This window comes from Ovis canadensis, chromosome 8 (genome assembly GCF_042477335.2).
Source record: "Ovis canadensis isolate MfBH-ARS-UI-01 breed Bighorn chromosome 8, ARS-UI_OviCan_v2, whole genome shotgun sequence".
Lineage (NCBI taxonomy): Eukaryota > Metazoa > Chordata > Mammalia > Artiodactyla > Bovidae > Ovis > Ovis canadensis.
Window position 1 is genome coordinate 101,977,239 of NC_091252.1, and position 23,344 is coordinate 102,000,582.

The window sequence follows — 23,344 nt, forward strand, 5'->3', positions numbered from 1 at the left end:
TTAACTACAGAAAAAAATACGCTGTTTACCAGTTAGAGAAGATTTTCTTCTAATCCCCATTTTCTGAGAGTTTTGCCACTTAATTGATGAAATAGTTCACTGTAATGAAAAGGAACCTAATTTTCTTTGCCTAAAACCAGATAGGGTTACTGTAACTGAAAACTTCTGCTCTCAGAGTGTAATATTTTCACAACACCTAAGCGAGTTATGAGCACTGTTTCTAGCATCTTAAATAATCGCTTCAAATTTGCAGGACGCGTCATCCTTCTCTGTAAGAGCGCCCATGCACTACGCTGTCAGCGCCTTCGCCGTCAGCGCCTTCGCCCACCTCGGGAGGCGGGAGCCTGGGGTGGGTGTGTTTGGCAGACAATTCCTCGTTTCTGTGATTGATTCCCTGAAGCCAGGAGGCGAGGAGGGTGGGACTCAGTCTGTTCATCTCCATTTCACACTGTTCAGCCATGTTTCTGGAAGGATTACCAGAGGATTAAAAAAAAAACCCTTTGACTTTGAAAATTAAATCCACTCAGTTGCCTCTGCATGACTCTACCTGAGAATAAATAAGGAGATGAGAGAAGAGAGAAGCGTCTGCCAGTGTCCATCAGACATGAGTGGACGTGAGCGTCGCGTCTGGGCACGCTGTCCACACCTGCAGTGATTTCTGAAGGCATCCGAAGGCGCCGCTGCTGCTGGGAGGTGATTTTATATAATTCTCTGGAAACGAGGCACGTCTGGGAACGCAGACTGTTCCAAGAGCAGATCGTCCTGTGAGGAGAGGGACCAGGTCCCTTAACTAACGACGAGAACCTACAGCTGGGCACACTCTGCCCACAGCACACGACAGGAGGAAGCTGTAGCGGAGAGCCTGGCCAGAGGGGAGGAGTCTCGGCTCAGCGCGCAGAGCAAAGGACGCAGGTTCAAGAGGGGGCGAGCGGACCCCAGGGGAGCTGCTGGGGCAGAGTCCTGTGTCCAGGTGATCCTCATGAACACAGACAGGTTCACATATTTCAGTGTGTTGAAGCTTCTCCAGCCTTCATACCTGTCGGAACGTGAAACATAAAACCCTGAATATTAATGAGAAGCCTGTAAGCAGGGAAGCGAAGTGAAGAGAGTGAAGTCGCCCAGTCGTGTCCGACTCTGTGCAACCCCGTGGACTGTAGCCCACCAGGCTCCTCCTCCGTGGGATTCTCCAGGCAAGAGTACTGGAGTGGGTTGCCATTTCCTTCTCCAGGGAATCGTCCCAACCCAGGGATCGAACCCGGGTCTCCCACATTGCAGGCAGACGCTTTACCTTCTGAGCCACCAGGGGATCTGGCCACAAAACCAATACCTGCAGTGGGCATCCTTCTGAAACACGGCCACATCTGAAGAGCAAGCTTTTAGAATGCGTGTGGTTTGTTATTGCTTCCTATAAAAATGCTTCAGGCTTCATCATGTTAAAATCAAGCATCCTCTGTTTAAAGAGATCTTCATTTAAGAGTTTGTCTTCTTCCCCCTTTGCGTTCATAACTGTCTGGCGGCTGCTTATTGTCGTCTAATTCCCTTTGGTTGTCAGATTATTTGAACAATCTGTCAAATACTTTCTAAGTCACTAAAATCTGCTAGTTTGGAAAATAAACTAATTTTAATGGACATTCTGCCAAATTTACAGAAGTAGCTTTCTAAAAATACAGAGTTGTTATATGAGTTGTTAGAACTGATACAAGCAAATTGGAATTGTACTTGTGTTTCTAGTCTAATATATATGTGAAAAAATACTGAGGCAGACTATTTCCAAAGTGCTAAGTGCATCTCAGAAGTCTGCTTAGAATATGATGAGGAACCCAGGAGATGGACATCGAAACCAGAAACGTTGACAAGCTCGCAGCATTAGAGAAGGCACGAACGCAGCTGCTTGGGGCTAGAGAAGCTTGAGTCACGTTTGCCACAGAAGCAAGTACAGCACAGTCACCCTAACTATAGTCAGGAGTTCACACATGTTCGTGTGTGAACAGTACCATCAGGAGGTTAGTTAAGCTGGAGCAAGAAGACAGCCATCGAGAGGTGTCTGCAAAGCCAAGGCTCAGGTGAGAATGGATTTAATCCACCAAATGGAAAGCTATCCTTTTGTAGAGAATGTTGAGGTCTGATGGCATGATGAATCACACGTATAACTTGGAAATTTGAGCAGAGCCCTCTGTTACCAGACACAAGATGCACAGAAGCTACAGCTGAAGTCTGATCCATTTTAATTCTCATCTGTTACACGAGGCTTCGTTATATACCTTGACTTGATAGTTCAGGTGCGTAGGACAGCGTAGCGTAAGCCTGGGTGTTGTATTAATGAAACAAGAAGTTATAGGAAAAAGATGTGGTTTAAAAACATTTATGATGTTAAATACACACAAAGTTTTCTCTTGGGTTATGACTCTGGCTCTTCACAGGACCTTTTACTCTTTGTGCTTCTGTGTCTAACTTGTTGTTGTTGTTGTTGTTGGGTGGGCTATGTTAAACTTGTGCTCATTATTAGTAACACCTTAAAGTGTCCCAGAAGTCTGCCACTTAGCAGGCATTACTCCAGCAGCCACGGTGACTGAGAGGCAGGCAAGACAGGCATGGTACGGGATATGGAATCTGTGAGGTGAGAATTTTGCTGGAGTTCATAAGGCTAGTAATTCAAGGCTAGAGAACTACCAGAGTCTGTCTCCTAGCCCAGAACTTGACCTTTGCCCATAAGATAGGACGCTCGTGCAGAAGAGTCTCCAGGTCTCACGTGTTTTCTATTCAATTTCTAATTCTCCAGGAATGAGAACCTCATTCATTGCAACATCTTTTTCTTTAATTTCTCCTCAAAGTATGTTTCAGGCTTCTTTCACTAGGGAAAAGAAAACCTTTCTTTGACCCAGTCATCAGTTCTAAATAATCTCTCAGCTTTCCCTTGCCACGACAAACTTCTCAAAGGGGACCTCTCTCTGAGCGGTTCTGCTCAAAAGATACAGTGCCTTGCCTTTCTCTGAATTCCCTCGTGTCGAAATCCCTCCTACGCCGCGTTCACTTTTCTCTCCTTATTCTTCCTCTGCACATTAGCTCCTCAGCACTCCGTGTACGAGGAGCCTGTGCAGCAGAAGCCCTTCTGAATGGGAGGGAGCGCCATTGCCGTACCGTCCCGAACACACCCAGTCTCGTCTGAACAGGAGAGAAAGCATAGATCTTTTCATCTGACCCATTAAAATGGATGTTATAATTTGAAGTGTGTGAGCACTGATTATTCGTTTTCTTGCTGAATTATTTCCAGAATCTCAAAGTTCATTTTCATCCATTGATGGGCATCCGTTGGCATGGATTCAAAGCTAACTTTCAGTGAGGTCATTCATCACTGTAAACTGCAGCCTTGGTCCCCTTTGTGGCCCTGGACCATCGGCCGGCAGCAGGGGCCTCTGCCTCCAGGCACACCGTCACGTGGTCCGCAGCCCGTCCCCCCTTACTCCGCCAGCTCCTTTTGACCGTCTCTCCTTCCTTCTTTCCTATTTCCTCCAACATTAATCGGTTCTCTCATTTCCAGTTTCTCTAAAAATCCCCCCATTCTCTGCCCTTTCCTCCGGTGAGTCCCCCTTTCCTCCTGTGGGTCCTCCTTCCCCCCTGTGTTGCGGGCCCTCACTGGTGATTTTCCGAAACGTGGCTGGGGCTCGTGCCCTGGAGTCCTGGTCCCCGGGTCTCGGGACTGAAAGCCCCCAGTTCCGGGATACCCAGCCGGTTTGTGTCCCTCTGCCAGCTCCCCTTCTCCTTCCATCAGGGCAGCTGGCGTCCTGTGCAGAGCAGGGCGTCTGTGCTGAGAGAACCACAACCCCCCCGGAGCATCCTCCCTTTGCCATCCTGTGTGGCCCCCGTGGAACCAGAAGGGGCGGAGCTCGGCTGTCCCAGTGAGGAGGGCGGTTTTTAAACAGTGAGGCGGGACACCCTTTAGCTTCGGTTCCCTTGGGCCATCGTGAGTTTGACCCAAGAAGATCTACTTCCTTCCATATGGCCATAAAATGTAACTGCATTTCTCCCATAGGAGAAACTGAATTCCCCACACACAGCCAGGTTTACCAAATAAAATTGTATAAGTTAACAGTTCTCACTTCAGCCAGGATGTTTACATAAACAAACACAAATCTCTTCTGACTTGGCAATAATATCTTCCATATTTTACAACAGTCTCAGCAAATTTTAAGAGGTGGTCAATTTAATCAATCCTACTTTGCTTACGATGAGCCTTCAAATATGATGTAAAATCCTCAAAAGGGCCATTTCGAGAATTTTCCAGAACCCATTCTATAGATACAGCATGTCCTTGGATGGAGCATGAAACGCATTTTGTGCCCAGACAATCACACTATAAATTCTGTTCACTAATAAAACTTCTGAAAAAGGGCCAAGTGAACGTTAAAGTAAGCAATGTGTTTTCCAGGAGAGCTTTCTGGAACAGAAGCCCTTGCATCAGCTGAGTCTCCTGAGTGTGGGGCTCCAGTTAGGAACGGGTCAGCCGCTCCAAGGACTGCTAAGAGCAGGACCCAGTTGCCTCTGAAAACACGTGGCTCAGCCTGCATCCTTCTGGGTTCCTGCCTCGATCTGATCTAAAGTAATGCATCTGTCGGTTTAGAAAGCAAGACAAGTCATTGCCATTTTGATTCCACACCAGTTTCCCAGTTATAGTTGGAGCCAATGCCTTGTTAAGATAACCGTGTAACACAGGGGTGGGTTTGATTTATGTATCTATCTATTTGCAATGAACTTGAGCTTGGGCAAACTTAAAGTTGGTGAGGGATAGGGAGGCCTGGTGTACTGCAGTCCTTGGCGTCCCGAAGAGTTGGATACGGCTGGGCGACTGCAACTATTTGCCGGGCAAAATCTAGAATCTACAGAAAAGTACAGGGATTAAAGGAAACAATCAGGATGACGTTTTTAAGAAAGTGGGTGGAGCTGTTGTAAGAAAGGCAGCGGCATTCATTACTTGTATGTATTAGCGATGAGCTGAAATTAGAGTAGCATCTGCTGCGCGGACAGGTCAGCACCTGGAGTGGTGCCGAGTGAGACGCCTGTCCGCCAGCACGTGCCGAGTGTGCTGAGCAGTGCAGTGGGGCCTCGATGGAAACCAGCGCCCCCTCGATGCTGATCTGCTTCACAGTCACAGCTCTGCCAGTTAAGATTCTCAACTTACAGACCCTCCCCTCAAAAATATCCACCTCCGGATAGTCGAAGTCAAAGGGAATTTAATGGAGCTGCATGGATGCCTTGGGGAGCAGGCGGCGGCCAACCACTCAGGGTCCCCATAGCCCCTGCAGCCTGGATGCTCACACGCTGCCCTAAGGACCGTGGCTGTGGCCGGAGCAGTGTCTGGGCCTCCTCCACCGATGCTGAGGACCCGAAGTCTTCTCTGTCTCGGGGACCAAGGTGCTTGCTATTAGGAACAGAAATGCAAGCCCTTGTCCAAGGACCCCTGTCTCCCCCCCACCCTCTTGCTCATTAAATGCTGCAGAATGCCTGTGAGTTGTAGCCCCACCCCCAGCTCCGTGCTCACCCTACAGAACCTCAGCCTGGACTCATGGCCATACAGCCCGCACCTTCCTTGTCCATCGCCAGGAGGCTGAGGTCAGCCTGGCAGGAAGCTCCGTGCGTGCCTCTGAGTGGGAGCAAGGGGGGACCCACAGGTGACCTTCACCTGTGGACGTGAGCAGGGGTGCCGGGGTCCAGCCGCAGCAGCATCTGCTGATACAGTCTGCAGGCTGACCAGTCACAACAGTCGCGTGTGTGACTGTCCTCACGGTGCAGACGGACCTACTAGAGTAAGATAAATCTAGGTGGTTTTCTAACTAATGATGCCGCCGCTATGAGTTATCTCACAATAGATTTATGGTCTGCCTGTGGTATGCCAGACCTTTTTTAAGGGCTGGCTGCTGCTGCTGCTGCTGCTAAATTGCTTCAGTCGTGTCCGACTCTGTGTGACAGCATGGACGGCAGCCCACCAGGCTCTGCCATCCCTGGGATTCTCCAGGCAAGGACGCTGGAGTGAGTTGCCATCTCCTTCTCCATTAAGGGCTGGAGAAACAATGGAAGTAGGAGCCAGCCTTCCTGAAACAGGGTCTTTGGGCCGCACTGTGTGTTTCAGCTCCCTCGTCTGGACAGCGTCCCCTGTGTCATCACCTGGGTCGGGGCCTTCCTGCTGAGTGCCAGGCCCCTGCCTGCAGCCACGGCAGTGCGCTCCCAGAAGCACACTCCTTCCCAGCTTTGGGAAGCTTTCCCACCTGTTTGATATCACATTGACAGTCACAAAATTCCCGTCAACTGTAGTTCATTTCAAAGCAGGTTAAGACTGTGGAAAGTTACTTTCTAGGCAGAAAATTGCTCTAAAGATTTTATTTAAAACAAACCCATTCAATGTATTGGTTGTTTTCTTTTCCCTTTTATGGAGAAATAGGAAAGCAAAAGAGACCATTTTCGATCCCAGAAGACAGTTCAGGTGAGGAGAGCCTGTCCTGGGATAAAACCTTGACCTGCGGTCACCCTGGGTTCCTGGGTGCGGGCTCGTGTGGTGGGAGGTCAGTCCCAGATGACTGCCTCTGAGGCCGAGCTCAGAGACGCCCCACCCCCAGGAGAGACATTGGAAACGAGCACCACAATTGGAATTCTTGACCAGCAGTGAGCGGAAGGCTTAGTTCCCGGGTGTGAACTCTCGATGCCAGGCATGTGGCAGAACAAGGACATTTAGAATGGCTCGTGCCGAGTGTTCTCTGGATTACATGTCAAACCTCGTGTGGATTTCTAGTGAGGGATAAAGTGTTCTTCACCTTTCATTTTATTTGACTCAAGTTCGTCACCCTCTGAGGATCACTGAGCAAAACGGGCTCCTTCAATGCTTCTCAGACATTCTCCGCCAACTGTTCGGGGCAGAGGGTGGCTCTAAGTCAGTGGTGGTGGTTTAGTCGCTCAGTCGTGTCTGGCTCTTTCTGACCCCATGGCCTGTAGCCTGCCAGGCTCCTCTGTCCGTGGGATTTTCCAGACAAGAATACTGGAGTGGGTTGCCATTTCCTTCCCCAGGGAATCTTCCCAACCCAGGGATTCCCTAGGTCTAAGTTACCTCACGTCTAAATGCAAAAAAGAAACTGAATCTATTAACATAGGAAGACAGAAGCCCCTATGCATTGAAATGCTTGTTCTTAGAACTGAGTGACTGTTTAGCTTTCTTGCGGGTGAGCTTCAGCACTCCCCTTGCACCACCCGTGACGCTGCCCCGACTAGGCGCGCCTCTTCCTCTTGACTGATTTCTGGGCATGCGGCCCTTTTGCAGTGGAGCCTCTGGGGTTGATCACGCTGCAGACTCGGCCTCAGGCAGCCCTCGGGCAGGGCACGGTGGCGGGGGATGTTCGCCTGGGACCCTCTTGGGGGGACTCGGTGGCCCTGGACTGGGTACCTGCCGGCCCTCCGTCCATCTGGGGACCCAGAGCAGAGGGCCGTGGCTGTCGCTGGGGCCCGGGTCCCATCTGTGGCCTTGGGAGCCCAGGGACATCAGATCCCTGTCGCAGGTGTCCACTCTGCCGGCCACAGCAGCGCGGGGACCCTGCTGGCCAGCCGCACCCCGTTTCCTGGGCGCTCACTCCTGTCTCCTCCTCTCTGCAGTGTCCTCGTGCGACCAGGAGCAGCAGTCGGCCCTGGAGGAGGCCCGGCAGCCCAAGAACGACAATGTGGTCATCCCCGAGTGCGCCCACGGTGGCCTCTACAAGCCGGTGCAGTGCCACCCGTCCACGGGCTACTGCTGGTGCGTCCTGGTGGACACCGGCCGCCCCATCCCCGGCACGTCCACCAGGTAAGCTCTGGAACGCAGGCTTCCCGCCCGCCGTGGACTCGAGGCCATGAGGCCCGAGCTCACCCTGCTGCTCAGCGTGGTGTTAACGCCCGTGGGCGCGAGGCCCAGGCAGAGCATCCCCTGACAGGACCGGAGCTTGACGCTTTAGGCAGGGTGTGCTCCCATCCTGTTCGCGCAGGCTGCAATCAGGGAGGATGGCTCTGACGTCCAGGATGGCTCTGACGTCCGGGCTGGCTGGGCGGGTGCTGAGAGTGTGGCCCTCGTCGCCTCAGCCTCTTTAGTCCATGATTTTGGTGAAGGGGCTGGCTGCCCAGTTGGCTGTCTGTAACCCAGAGGTATCTGTGTCCTGAAGTTACAGCTAAAAAGAGAGTGCTGAGGTCAAGGTTCGAAACAAAACCCAACCTACTCGCTCGTGTTTTGTGTGAGTTTGAGCAAAGCAAGTCATTTCGTAACAGCACCAAGAGAAGCTCTGCTCCCTGATCATGGGAAGGGTGTGAATGTGAGTGAGGGTGTTTTTGCAGCTATTGGTTATATGACGTGACCTTTGATTTCTCATACATTGGTATAGAAGTAGTTTCTACGTGTTAATTGCTCAGTTGTGTCTGACCCTTTTGTGACCCCATGGACTGTAGCCTACCAGACTTCTCTGTCCATGGGATTTCCCAGGCAAGAACACTGGATTGGGTTGCCATTCCCTTCTCCAGGGGATCTTCCTGACCCAAGGATTGAGCCTGGGTCTCCTGCATTGCAGGCAGATTCTTTACCATCTGAGCCTCCAAGGAAGCCCATAAAAATAGCTTCTACATACAGGGACGCGAGCCCTGGTTGCCCCAGCAGCCCTGGCGTGAGCACTCCTGTGTCTCCTGACACCTCCCCAGCTTCTCAAGTGTGGCTGCCGTGCGTGTGGACGGGGAGACACCACACAGACTCCGGGAGCTGGAGGGACGGTGAGCAGCTGCTGTCTCCTGCTGGAAAGGTCCAGGCACGCCTGGAGCCCGTCTGACTCATCGGAGAGACCAGGCTCTGTGGGGGCCCCGCCGTGGGGATGGGGGTGTCCAGGACAGGGGCCAGGGTTCCCTCCACCGCAGTTGTAGGAGATGGTTTCAAACCTGAAGAGGACACACATCTTCCCGCAGTTTTGTGTGTGAAATCCCTTCTTTGGTTCCTAAGCACATGTGCGTTGCAGGGAGAGCTCTTTCCTGAGAAACCTTTCTTGGAGAGTGACGTCTGCACACCCTTCACACTCTGGCTTGGGGACAGTGCATTAAGTTGGGGGGTTTGTTCCCCAGGCTGGGCTGCATGAGCCACTGGAAGTTCCCTTAGCACCTGCCAGTGGAGTCCTGAGCCTGTCAAGGCCAGGCCTGTGCAGATGGGCCCAGAGGGTGAGGTCAGCTTCAGCACGTTGTCCCTCAGAACCTGCGAACACTTACCTTATGACTGGACGGGAAACACAAGCATCCAGCCTGCTTTCATTCTGCCCATATGTTATCAGAGCCCAGCACCACGTTCTCATTTCCCCTATGTTTGCCTGCAGGAGCGAGGGACTCCCTCTTCTTTGAATTTCAAGAAGCAGACTTAGATTAGACCCTGGGGAGAAGATGCTTCAGATTAGGGGTGTGGGTTTTCTCCTGTTTGCGCTTCGTTTATTTATTCTCCCTGATGCTGGCTGTCGCGACCCTGACACCATCAGGATCGAGGCGGTGACGTGGCCGAGCAGAGTGGGGTCCCGTGCGGGCCCCGCGCCCTGCTGGGGGCGCCCGTGGGGCTCCTCCCATGGCGGCCGCGGTGGTCCGCAGGCCCTGCCCGCCTCTTCTCTGTCTCCTCCTCTCTCCATCTCCAATTCACCAGCTCGCTCTGCGCCTCACCTCCATCCTGGCTTCCAGCAGCATCGCGTGGTCCTGACAACACGGTGTGGCTTTTCTCGACACCATGGGAGGCCTTCCCTGGGGTTCCTCGGTGTGCCTCCCCTCACTCACCTGGCCAGACCAGGCCCCAGCGGTCAGCACCCAGGTGTGGACAGGGCCACCCCAGGGCACCCAAGGCCACGCAGTGCGGGTTGTACTTGTGACAGAGCTCAGCACAGAAGGGGTGCGACCCCTGAAAGCTTGAGACGCCCCCACCCTGTATCACCCCTGACAGCTCCGAGAGATGCCCCAGCCCTGTATCACCCCTGAAAGCTCGAGACACCTCTGCTCTGTTTCATCCCTGAAAGCTCTAGATGCCCCCTCCCTGTATCACCCCTGAAAGCTCCTAGAGATGCCCCCAACCTGTAACACCCCTGAAAGCTCCAAGAGATGCCCCCACCCTGTATCACCCCTTAAAGCTCTGAGATGCCCCCGCCCTGTATCACCCCTGAAAGCTCCGAGAGACACCCCTGCCCTGTATCACCCCTGAAAGCTCAAGACACCTCTGCTCTGTTTCACCCCTGAAAGCTCTAGATGACCCCGCCCTGTATCACCCCTGAAAGCTCTGAGACACCCCCGCCCTGTATCACCCCTGAAAGCTCAAGACACCTCTGCTCTGTTTCACCCCTGAAAGCTCTAGATGACCCCGCCCTGTATCACCCCTGAAAGCTCTGAGATGCCCCCGCCCTGTATCACCCCTGAAAGCTCTGAGACGCCCCCGCCCTGTATCACCCCTGACAGCTCTGAGAGATGCCACCGCCCTGTATCACCGCTGAAAGCTCGAGACACCTCTGCTCTGTTTCACCCTTGACAGCTCCGAGACGCCCCCGCCCTGTATCCATTCGCTTTCTATTCACCAAACGTTTGAATCCCTCGACGCTGCAGGTGCCACCCTAGGGGACATACAGGGAACAAAAGAGACCAAAGCTGGGCCTCATGGAGCCTCCATTCTGATGGAGGGAAAGGGAGAGTAAACAAGGCACGTGAGCAGGTGAGCTGAATGTGAGCGATGTGCTGGCTCCTGACCGCTGTGCTGGAGGAAAACACAGGAAATGGAGAGAGAGAATGCTGGGGTGTAACTGCCATGGAGTGGCTGGGGGCCCCCCAAAATGTTGACGTTTTAGTCAGGTCCTGAGGAATTGAGGAGCAAGCTGATGCTGTCTTTGGGGTAAGGTGGCAGTCTGGAGGGGTGAATGTGGCCCCCACATTGCAGGTCTCAGAGCCAGGATCTAGTTCAGTTTTGACCACAAGATGGGCTGTGTGGATTAGGAAGCTCTTCATTTGTAGTAGCGATAAATCTTACAAATGGGCGTAAACAGTGAGGGACAGTGTAATCTAAAGAAGAGGTGCAGAGATGGAAGAATCTCCTTTCAGTGGGTTCTGTATCTTGGTGACACCACCAAGGACACGGAGTCTCTAAAACTTTCCTCTCACGTCCTCATTGTGTTGTGACTGCCCTTGGACAGACGCCCCTCGTGGTCACAAGATAGCTTTAGGGATCCTGGCGTCTCATTCAGACACCATGTTCTCAGAGGACACACAGCCCATCTCTCTCAGGAGCCGAATCACCTTTCCTAAAAGTCCCCTTGAAAGTGAAGTCGCTCAGTCGTGTCCAACTCTTTGCTACCCTGTGGACTGTAGCCCACCAGGCTCCTCTGTCCATGGGATTCTCCAGGCAAGGATACTGGAGTGGGTTGCCATTTCCTTCTCCAAAAGTCCCTTAGTGGATTTAATTCATGGATTATTGGCCATAATTGGATCATATGACTATGGCTAAACTCATCAGTAGCAAGAAAAATGGATTTGGGTTAAACTGATTTTGAGGGAGTCTTGCATGCTGGGGAGTCCGTCAAAATCATCAGCTTTAAGGCATATCTGATGTGTGAGCCTCCCCCGCCCTCTCACAGCCCTGCTTCTACTGTGAAGGGCAGCAAGGTTGCAGAAAGCCTCCTGTATTACTACTTAAATACTGTCTGTTGCATAAACGCTATTTTCTTGTAGCGTTCTGAAATAAGCCATTCCAGGGAGATTAGTTGTGATTTATTTTGGGTAGACAGTTCACATCCCCCTCCACCAGTCATTCTCTGTATTTTCTAATGGGGAACAAGAATTTTAAAATCAAACAGTAAGCAGCCATAAAGCGCACTGTCCTTATAAGCTAGCTCTCTCCTTGTGTCGTCCTGCCAGGTGACTGCGTTACCAAGGACACATTTTGTTACAGGCTGTACCGAGCACAGTAGACACACAGAGCAGAGAGCAGCTGCAGGGCGGGATTTCCAGATGGGATGGTCATCAGGGCGAACCTTGAGTCCGTCCGGGCGCTGATGCACCTCCTGGCCCCTCTGCCTTTTTGAGTGAAAACTGGCTGAGATGTCCAGATCACTGGCAGGCAGAAGCCCAAGCCTCCATATGCTGGATTCTGAGCCCCCATGAGCTGGATCCCGAGCCCCCATGAGCTGGATCCCAAGCCCCCATGAGCTGGACCCCAGGCCCCTGTGAGCTGGATCCCGGGCCCCTGTGTGAGCCCAGGCCCTGCGTGGTGGGATATGATCTGGGAGGAGGGGCAGGTTCCCACCTGGTCACTAACCAATGGTGGGGAGAGCCGGCATGAGCTATCGGGTTAAGCATGGACCAGGCTGACTGCCAGCTGCTACGTTAGCACTCAGAACCAAGGGATTTCTCTTCCACTTTCTTGACGGCTGATGGGGGTTTGTCTACCTGGCATCAGGCTGAAGGTGGTTCTTAACTGCCTGAGGGCCCTGTTCCCGGCTTGCAGGCCCACACGTCTCACTGGCCATGTGAATGTGAAATCGAATTTCTCCCTGGCAGAGAGCCTGGGATCTGATGGGCAACCAGACAATCAAGAGATGTTCTTCTTTTACATAAAATAAGTTAAAATAAACACCATTGAAAAGTGTGGTGATGGATGTCAACACAAGAGGTTTTCTTTGAGTCTTCAAAGGCATTGATTCTGTTTCTTGAGATTGTCATTTCTGCAAATTAAAAGACGTTTGCTCCTTGGAAGAAAAGCTATGACAAACAGCATATTAAAAAGCAGAGATGTTACTTTGCCAACAAAGGTCCCTAGGGACAAAGGTACGGTTTTTCCAGTGGACAGGTATGGAGGTGAGAGTTGGACTGTAAAGAAAGCTGAGTGCCGAAGAATTGATGCTTTTCAACTGTGGTTTTGGAGAGGACTCTTGAGAGTCCCTTGGACAGAAAGGAGAGCAAACCAGTCCATCCTAAAGAAAATCAACCCTGAATATTCACTGGAAGGACTGATGCTGAAGCTGAAGCTCCAGTACTTCAGCCACATGATGCGAAGAGCCGACTCATGGGAAAAGACCCTGATGCTGGGAAAGATGGAAGGCAGGAGGAGAAGGGGATGATGACAGACGATGAGATGGCTGATGGCATCACTGACTCGACGGACGTGAGTTTGAGTAAACTCCAGGAGTTGGTGATGGACAGGGAGGCCTGGCGTGCTGCAGCCCATGGGGTCGCCAAGAGTCGGAGATGACTGAGCGGTATTCTTCTAAAAGGAGCGGAATGTTGCCCTTTAAACATACGTGGTTTAATGTAAGCACAGTGCTAGGATTCTTAAGACCTCCTGCCCAAATGTGGAGCCAAACCAGGGTGACCGTGCAGTGTGGCTAGTTTCCAGGCTGCTTTGAGGTTCAAGATTCAGAATGAAGTTGGCAGTGATGTGGTTTCTTATCATCGCGTGTTGGCTCTGAGCCTTTCACAGGCTGGACACGGTTTCTGTTAAAAGTCAACATCCTAACACACAGAGCAGCCCGTGCCTGAGGTCCTCGCAGGTGAGACGTCCCAGGAGTGGCTGGCTGGTCAGCCTCCCTGGGAGTCCTGGCCCCAGCTGTGCCTGCTCGGTCAGGAGCTGGGACTTGGCATGTCCTTTCCCTGGAGCTGGCATTTCATGGGCTGCTGGCTGTGAAGGTGTCAGCTCTAGTGTGGGTACCAATGCCAACCTCCCAAGCCTCACGGGTACTCACCTGGAGTCTGAAACAGCTGTTGTTCAATCTTGAGCATGGGTTCAGTTTCCCCAGATTGAACAGGCGTAACAGTGAGCCCTCAGTCATCTCTCAGTTATGAAATTTCTTTCTCGAATGTCCCCCTGGTGAATTTCTGGCTTTCACCTGCCTGTCACAGCCACAGGTGCGAGAGGGGACACCAGGTGGGTAACAGGTCCCTTCACCCCCGTTCACTTTCCTGTGACGTGACTTCAGTGCCAACTGCACTGAACTCCACTGCATTTCAAAGAATGTGTGTTAATGGCTTTTGGTGAAAACGTGATAATGTGACTATTTCCCAAAGTGTGTTGGGAATGCTTTAATTTCAAAAACAACTTTTTGAAAAGGCATATTAAGTTTGCGTGAGTGGGGTGCTAGGTTTTCTGGTATCAAAGAGGCCGCTCAGAGTCTGAGGGCCGGAGGAGCCCGCGGAGCCCTGGCTGTGTTTCAGCCGGGCTGGACGCGCCCCTCATGGCCAGCTGGCTCCCTGGGCCCCAGGCAGGGCCTCTGAGAAGCTCTCCGTTTGGAGAGAAACCTCATTCTTTTTTCATTTTCTCGGGTAGGAGGACAGGAATATGGGAAATAAGAGTCCGAAATACCCTGCGAAGTAAGCATGACCTTGTGTCTCCTGAGAGCGTGGAAAGGACACTGGGCTGCAGGAGGAGAGAGGATTGAGGGGCTTTGTTGACTCCCTGAGAATCAGCGGCCCCCAGAACCTGACTGTCCCGCCCGCACCCACCCCTGACCTGCTCCGACTTGTTCTTGTTTTCCGGGAAGCCTTCCTGACCCCCTGGCTCCTTTAGGTGCCCTGGAGGGCAGGTTCTCACAGGCATCCTTGGGGACTGTCAGAGACCCCACGAGCCGGGTGGCCTGGGTCTGCCTGTGTCTCCCCCTGAGGGGCGTTTATGAAGAGCCTGGAGGGAGGCCCCACGGGGGATGCTCGGGGGATGCTCACGAGCTGTCCACCTGGGCCAGGGTCTGGAACACACCTGGCAGGTCAGTGCAGAGTCGTGGTCCTTTCTGGGGTCCCCTGAGTGCCTGCTCTCTGACTTGAAGTAACCTGCAGCCACCCTGTCTGCCTGCTCGATGCCAGGGCCCCCCAGTTCCTGTCAGCTCTGAAGGGCCAGAACGGAGCTCTTACTTTTACTGTTTGGACATGGAGGGAGGCAACCTTTGGCAGCTGTGTGAGCGAGGCTGGGGACGTGCTGGTCCTTGAGTGCTGCGTCCCTCTAAAGTCCTGAGGTTCCCTCTGCGGCTTTGCTTTCTCCGGGGTGGGGTGAGTGCCTGCGCCCCCGCCCCCACTTTGGTGCCGATGCCGGCACCGCCCCTCCTCCGACCCCTGCCCGCCTGGTCCCGGGCGGGCGGTGTGTCCCCTGCACAGGCCGTGTTGCAGAGACGGGACGGAGAGACAGAGCCCAGGGTGTCGCGTGTGTCCTTACGGGCTGTGAAGAAGACGTTGAGTTGTTGCAAGGTCACCAAAGGTCCATCCCGGACGTCGCAACGTGACGGCCGGACACCCCGTGTGTCCCAGGGCCCAGGAAGCCTGCTGTGTGAGCGAGAGGGAACCCGGGGCAAGCCCGCCTCAGAGTCTCAAACCAGCTGGTCTCTCTCCTTCCCTCCTCCCAGGTACGAGCAGCCGAAATGCGACAATACGGCTAGGGCTCATCCTGCCAGAACACGGGACCTGTACAAGAGCCGCCAGCTCCAAGGTGAGTGGGCCCGGGGCTGGGCTGGGCTCGTCGGCCGCTGCTCTGCACTTTCCTGCGGGTTTTGGGGGGAAGGAGCTCAAGCGAGTTTGGTTGTGAAGGATGATCTCAAATTAAGAGAGGCAGTGTTTAACCTTGTAATTATTACAAATAGCATTCACTGAAATGTTTTATGGCTGTTCTCTTTCATCAAAAATCCTATGAGCGTCCATGAGACGCCCAAACGGGTGACGTCAACTGTTAACTTGAAGTCCCGCCTGGGTGGGGGTCTTGCAGGTGTTGAGGTGCACTTGAACTTGGCTGAGGGGCATGGCCTCCCAGCTGGGTTGCCGCCGTGCAGCTCGTCTGATGAGACTGTGGGGTGAGAGACCCGGCTCCTGCGTCGGGGGTGGGCTTAGCGGCTTCGGCAGGACGCTGCGAAGCTTGTCGCTGTTTTGTCTCATTTCCGTCTTCTTTTTTTCCCCTTAAATGCCTCCAGACGGTGTCTGCTTCATCAAAGCCTCAGAGACCATGAAAATCTTTTCTCCGGCACCTTTCCTTTAGGGTGCGTGCTGGTCTTACACGGGGTCTGGATAGCTTGTTGTCTAGAAAAATTCTGTGGTCGCCCTTGCTTAATGTGTATTCGTTGAATCCATAAAGAGAGTTTTAGATTCTGAAAGAGATGTTTCTCTGCCTGTGAGCAGAGGCAGAGAAGACGGGAGGGTCATCTGACCACCTCTGTACCCTGCCAACGACGCCTGGAACAAAGGCGCTGGACACAGGAGGCGGGGAAGGCGGGACCTGGTCCAGTTTGTGTCAGAACCACTGCGCCCGCTGCCCGGTGCTGACTCCAAGCCGCTGGTCTCAGGTTTTCACCACTTCCCACCTCACCTTCCTTCCAGGACAGGTGGTGGGGCCTCTGACATCACGGCTCTGTGTGAGTGCTAGCCGGGGTGCCACGTCCGTGAGTCAGGGCGCCTCCTGGATCTTGGGGCGGGTGAGGGGGATGGTGAGAAAGGGCAGGAAGAGAGACCCTGAAGGTGCAGACACCCTTGAAGAAGATTCCCAGAGTGATGGCTTATGTGTGTGCGTCTCGGCCTTAGGAGGAGTGCCCAGGGGTGTCCTCCGGCCCCCTCCCTTGCCTGCAATCTGGTTTAGCGCCAGTGGACGGCATGTTTTCTTACCAGGGAAGAATGAATCTGCGCATTCATCATGCGGCTGTCCGCCCTTTCGCCCGTCTTAACCACGCCGCTGAAGCTTCAGGCCATCTGCTCTTTGTCTCTGAGGGGCTCATTTTTCTTTTTGATTATCTGAAACTGCCTTACCTCTGTCTCAAGCTGTGTGTGCTTCTTGCCCTTATAATGTCAATGCCGTTAATGAATGTGGGGTCAAGCTCTGGTCTTCATTAGAGACCTAGACCTCCCTTGGTTCATACGACAGGCAGATGCGCCCCTCGCAGCTCCTTCTGGGGGCTGCGCCTGGGGACTCCGGTACCTGGAACCTGGGCTGCACTCCAGGCTGAAAGGCTGGAGCGGCCATTCATCCTCTGGGGACCACTGACCCTCAATATTGGGAAACACTGAGTGATGTCACTGCGGGCTCGTATGGGGGTCAGACGGACCACCTAGAGACAGGCCACCCAGCCCTTCCGGGAGAACCGCAGGAAGGGGTGCTCTCAGAGCGGTAGAGACCACACCCGCCAGCCGAAAGGGGCAGGGCGCCGCCCGCTGACAGGAACAGGGCGGGCAGGCTGCCACCACAAAGGTGCCCTCCCAGCCCTGCCCTGAAGCCCGAGTCCCGGGCACGCAAGCCCTTTTACGCAAACCCTGAAAAGGTCAGCTTATTTTGCAATCGTGGATGTTTGGGAGTGCACCATTCATGACCACTTAATCATTTTGCTTTTTTGAAGATAATTATCCTTATTAGGGAAAAACAAGTAGGTCTTAAAATAACTCCTGGATGGAGGCTGTTCTTGTCAAGAGGGGAAAACGGTATCCAAAATAATACAGCACCATGGTGGGCAGGCAGACACTTCTCAGCCCAATGCTGATGCGTTTTCTTCTTAAAAGGCATGGTTCTCATTTTAAGCAGCTTTATTAAGTTTCAGCCAATAACGGTCACTCACTTTCCCAGCTAGGCTGATACTGTCCTCACGCACAGCTCACTGGTTCAGTGGGTTGCTGACTGCCAAGTGTTCGTCCGCACGCTGAGTGGGACAGAGCGTGGACTTCCAGGCTCACACTAACTATGGGGAAGTGGTCACTTAATCTTGGGGGGGCCAGTGCTTGGCCCTGCGGAGGCACCATGGCCCAGCCTGAGGGGTCAGTTCCTGGGAACTGGGCCATGGTTTCGACTCAGAGGTTATTCTTTGACCCTGTAATATGCCTCACACTAATGACTGTCATACCTGAGAGGAGTCAAAACCTCGCGCGCGAGAGAGACTTCCCACAAAGGTGTTAGACCACACCTTTCTCTGTGGATCTGTCCTGCCTGGTTTGCGCTGGTGTCCCTTCATCTCGGTGGTGTTTGGAATAATCTGTCTACCCGACTTCTGGCCGGCCCGGGCCCCTCAGCCTCTCCCAATCCTCAGGGCTCTGCCGATCACCTGCTCACAGCCACGGGGCGTCTCTGAGCCCAGGACGCTGCCCATCAGCCCTCCTGCGGGCCTGGCTGTCTGTGGAGGACATGGCTCCCCAGGGAGAACACTGCCCTCTGATGCCCCCCCCCCCCGTGTGTTTCCACGGCGTCCGGGGCACCCAGTGCTGCTTTGCAGGCACCGAGTTGCAGGCCCCCCAGTGCCCCACATGGTCCTTCTGAGATTGGGGGCTGAACCCCAGGATGCCCCCCCGCCAGCCAGCACAGCACCCTGGACACCTGGAAAAGAGTTTGCAAATTAAGCTGCTAAGTGGGCTTCTTTTCCTTTGTTGTTGTTGTTTAATTGCTAAGTCATGTCTGACTCTTTGCAGCTTTGTGGACTGTAGCCTACCAGACTCCTCTGTCCTTGGGATTCCCCAGTCAGGAATACAGACCTGGGCTGTTGTTTCCTTCTCCAGGGCATATTGCTGACCCAGGGATCGAACCCACGTCTCCTTCTTTGGCAGGTGGATTCTATACCTCTGAGCCGCCTGGGAAGCCCCTTTCTTTTCTTATTCTGGGCCTTTGACTCTTCTGTATTGAGCGACACTGGAAGACTTCAATCTGCCCAGGGGTCTTGCTGACTCTGAGGCACAGAGCGTGTCTTCAGTCAACGGGATTGCTAGTGTGGAGGGGTTGACCTCACAGATGGAGCTCATTGTTCTGGTTCGACCTCAGGCTCTCTGCCAAGGAGGAGAACTCACCTGTCCTCTCTCCTTGGCAGAGACACACAGCCACATGTGGCAGCTAAAGGCCACTGGATGCCACTCACACGCCCATTGCAGAGACATAGGCAGAGGCCTCAGTGGGCAGAGAGGTGCCTGCTTTTGGCTCCTGGAAAGTGCTCAGCCTCAGACCTGGGTCCCCCATCCTCAGACCTGGGTTCCCCATCTGTGCTGAGGAACCAGACCCTGGAGGGTGTTGGTGGAAAAGGTAGATGAAGGAAATTTTAAATATTAAATATTAATTAAATTAATATTAATTTTAAATATTAAAATGTAAAAAGTAAAATAAGTCACTTTGTGCTTTAGAGCTTATGACTTCCTCTAACTGGTGCGTTTGTGTCTTTTATACTTAAGCACTTTTTGGGGGGCTTATTGTCTCTCTGAGACAATTTTAACAGGCTCCTCAGGCTTCCACTCTCCTCTGGCTTTTTACTCATTGAGTCTCTTCTGATGGGCAGACACTGGTTTTGTTAGTTATCATTATGGTGCAAGCAATCAAGTATTTACAGGCAGTCGACAAGGAAGAGCTCAAGGATGGAGGGCAGGTAGAGAGAGCTCTGAGGGCAGGTGAGTCCACAGAGGGGACCTTACTCTCTGTGCCCCTCTCTTTCCTCCATCCATTGAGGGCCGCTCTGCTGGCTCTCAGGGGCTTCAGGCCCGAGGATGGTGAGTGAATGTGAAGGGTCTTAGGTTTCCAGGAGCCTGAAAGCGGCCTCCTCACGTTTCTGCTTCATCCCCCAAACCAGAGCCACCAGTTGCACCCCCTCAGCACTGGCACCTGGCTCAGCCCAGTGGAGACCATGGCCCCTGCTAACCTGAAAGGCTCTCTGAGGATGATCGAGGCCACCGCGCAGGACCTGTGGAAGCCAGTGGCCAAGGAGCCTCTCTCCTCAGGGCCACAGAGACCGCAGGCACAGCAGAGCTTCACTTCATTGCTGTTCACTTGCTCAGTCGTGCCTGACTCTTTGAGACCCCAGAGACTGCAGCAGGCCAGGCCTCGCTGTCCACCACCAACTCCCGGAGCTCAAACTCGGGTCCATAGAGTCGGTGATGCCATCCAGCCATCTCATCCTCTGCAGTCCCCGTCTTCTCCTGCCTTCAACCTTTCCCAGCATCAGGGTCTTTTCCAATGAGTCAGTTCTTTGCATCAGGTGGCCAAAGTATTGGAGCTTCAGCATCAGTCTTTCCAATGAATATTTGGGGTTGATTTCCTTTGGGATTGACTGCTTTGATTAGAAACCCTCAAAGCACCACCTGAATTTCTCAAGCAATATTTTAGCAGATTCTAAACCTTTTCAAAATTAATTTTCATTTCCTGAGGCAGCATAAAATGGCCCTTACGTCAGCCCAGCACACTTTCCCAGAGGAAACTCGTCCTGACTGGCGCCTGTGCTGAGCATGCCCGGCTCTCAGGGAGTGGGGCTCCCCCTAGGCTGACTGGGCCTTCGGGGCTCTTCCACAGACAATAGGCAGTGCTAGTGTTCCAGCCCTGGAAATGCAAGCTACACAGCCCGGCTGCGCTCTAGCTGTATCGGGACGGAGCATTCTGTCTGAGGGCCTGTGGGTGGCCAAGGTCGGCTCTCCCCTGGGCCCACCTCCCGGAGGCTCCCTGGCATCTGCCTCCCTGGGCTGGGCCAGGACTAAGCTGCACGGAGGTGAGGGCAGGTGTGCCATGCACAGTGGAGGACTTTAAACAACATTTTTGCTCTTAGGAGCTGTTTGATGACTTTACAGCTAAGCGTCATTGCTGGCTCACTCTGTCCAAGTGTGGGTCGAGTTTTGGACATGGACAGGACTGTTCTGAGCAGCCTGGCACGGGGACTGAGCTCCATTAGTTTATGTTTTGACCAGTTGATGAGTTGACCGGTTGAGGTTGATGACTAAATATGAAATTTAAAATATTAACTTTGTAGCTGAATAAGATGACTAATCCTTTAGAAGAAAACTGCATTCTGTAGAAGCGTGACAAAGAAATGGACCGTTAAGTCCAGTTTTATTGAGGAAAAGACGTTGCAAATACAAGCTCACTTGAAAGCACACAAGTCATTTCCATCCTAAGGCTTCATGACACGAGAATCCCGAGACGCGGGGGACCAGCGGCTCCATCTCAGATGTGCCATGGATCACTCACGAGGAACTGGGAAAAACCTGACCAGACACAAGGGACTGAGTGTGAAACGAACGCTTTGCTTACTGTTTCTTAAAATAAAGATGAGATCAGATGCTGGACGGACAGAAGGCACCCAAAAGGCAAGACACGGGGAGCAACGCGATGCGCCACTTGGCAGAGTCTTAGTGAGATTTTTATCAGAATATTTAGCCTCGTTGATATCTTTCTCCGTTTGTTTTAAGAGAATGAGGAGAAATTGGAGGAGGCTTGGAGGAAATTGCGGTGATTACTCATCCGCAATAGAACCAGAACAAATAAAAACAAGATGAGGAAGCAAAGGCGTGTTTCTAACACACGGAGGAAAGAACAATAAAGGTCACTGCAAATGTTAAGTGACTTACGAGGCTGGCACTTTTCCCATTTTTTAAGCCCTTGGCGGTGAATGGAGAGAGTGAGTGTAGAGGTTATTTCTTAATTCTACTGAATAAACCCTGAGGAGCATCTTTCCTTAACCTTCGGGTTGTACCCGCCCTGGGGTCGGGGGTGAGAGGTCTGACCTCGTGAAAATCTTCAATGTTGGGTAAAAGTGTAGCTGGGAAGGGGCAGGCAAGTGGAGAGACTTTTTTCTTTCCATAGCCCTTCTGGTGCCGTCTCTGACTCACTCACTAAGGCGGTCTGCAGGCTTGTCCTGTGCCCACTGCTGGTGGGCGGTCCGCTGTTCTTGACTTGGAATTCTCTCAGCTGTTGCCAGGCACATGGACCCCGTCCGGCCAGGTCTCCAGGCAGGCTCTAAGCAGCTTTCTGAGCCCTGTCCACACCAGGAGCAGGAGCCTCCTGGGGCTCCCTGGCCGGCCAGGTGTCCCCCTGATTGTGTGGGCTGTCGTCACCAGATCAGGTCCCCAGGATGAGGCCCCACTGGCTTTGGCCCACCCACATGTCCCGCTTCCCTACCACAAAATGCACGTCTCAACCCTAGAGAATCATCCTCCCCAAACCGAGTGTGTGCGTCTAAAGTCCACGAGGGACGTGGGAGAAGCCGATCTCCGTCCTGTTGTCGCCGGGAGCAGCCTGTGAGCTGCCAGGGGCGGTGTGTCCAGAGACAAAAAGGCCTGGGGTCCCTGTACAGCTAATCCACTCACTTACCTCTTAACCAAGAAAGTGGGCAGGTTCCGCTGCTCAGATTGTTCTCTGAGTTTCCGTGAAAGTGTGTTCTTGGCCGTGGGCTGAGCGGCTGCACCCGGTTCTATGTGCCGTCTCCGTCAGGGGCATCTTCATGAGCTTTGTGCAGGGGCTCCCGCTGTGGGTCTCGCCCTGGGCCTGCCTGGAGCTGGGTCTGGTGGTTACTAAGGTGCTTTTTACATCACACCTGCTTCTGGGCTTGGGGAGCCGTGTGGACGTCATCCAGGGGTCATCGCTGGGGCCGGGCGATGATGAACACGGTCATCGTCGGGGCAGGGTGTCAGCAAATGAGGCCTTGGGGCTGGGAAAAGTGAAAGTGGCTCAGTTGTGTCCGACTCTGTGACGCCATGGTCCAGTCTGTGGAATTCTCCAGGCCGGAATCCTGGAGTGGGTAGCCTTTCCCTTCTCCAGGGGATCTTCCAAACCCAGGGATCAAGCCCAGGTCTCCTGCATTGCAGGCCGATTCTTTACCAGCTGAGCCACCAGGTGAAGGTGAGGAAAGATGTGGAAATGGGACACTGACGAGGCACTTGGGGCTCCAGCTGCAGTAGGTGAGGGGCACTCGGATAAACGCGCGGCTCTGAGCACAGCGGCATTGTGCGTGATGCAGAAAACCCGGAAGCTGCAGCTCCGACAGCTAGACAGACACAGTAAAGGAGGGTTAGTGAGGTAAAGTTAACTCACCAATGCTAGGAAAAAGGCAGGCTAGCTTGTTGCCTGGGAAATCCCATGGATGGAGGAGCCTGGTAGGCTGCAGTCCATGGGGTCACGAAGAGTTGGACAGGACTGAGCAACTTCACTTTCACTTTTCACTTTCATGCACTGGAGAAGGAAATGGCAACCCACTCCAGTATGCTTGCCTGGAGAATCCCAGGGACGGGAGCCTGGTGGGCCGCCGTCTATGGGGTCGCACAGTCGGACACGACTGACGTGACTTAGCAGCTTCTTTTAAAGGCCTGAGTTGGGTGGACCTGTCACCTGACTCGAAAGATGGAAGGGAGGAAAGCTTAGGGTGGGGGTCATGGCAAACACCCCTCTCCGGCATTACACACCCAGGGATATGTTAGAAGAAATCTCACTTGTGTTTCTTTCATTGTTTTCTTTAAAGCCGTATATGGTTTTAAAGTCTAAATAGCCAATTTAAGAAGATTCTTTCAGATGGCAGGGAGAACTAACGCCGCTTATGTTAGCGTAGTTACGCCTGGCCTCCGTCACTTTGGGAGTTCTGACTATGCTGAAGAGATAGGGAGAGGAGTTTAG

The 23,344-nt window shown here is 53.1% G+C and overlaps 1 protein-coding gene across 3 annotated transcripts in view; it reads left to right on the plus strand.

Moving 5' to 3' along the window:
* The window catches only part of SMOC2 (SPARC related modular calcium binding 2), a 163,174-nt gene that overhangs the window by 108,333 nt on the left and 31,497 nt on the right, over positions 1–23,344 (plus strand). For all 3 annotated transcript variants that reach the window (XR_011258852.1, XM_069599337.1, XM_069599336.1), the window contains exons 8-9: positions 7,633–7,819; positions 15,378–15,460. Coding sequence is in view for 2 of the 3 variants with exons in the window: in XM_069599337.1 (XP_069455438.1) it covers positions 7,633–7,819; positions 15,378–15,460 (270 nt within the window). In the remaining variant the exon portion in view is untranslated. The remainder of the gene's footprint in view (positions 1–7,632; positions 7,820–15,377; positions 15,461–23,344) is intronic.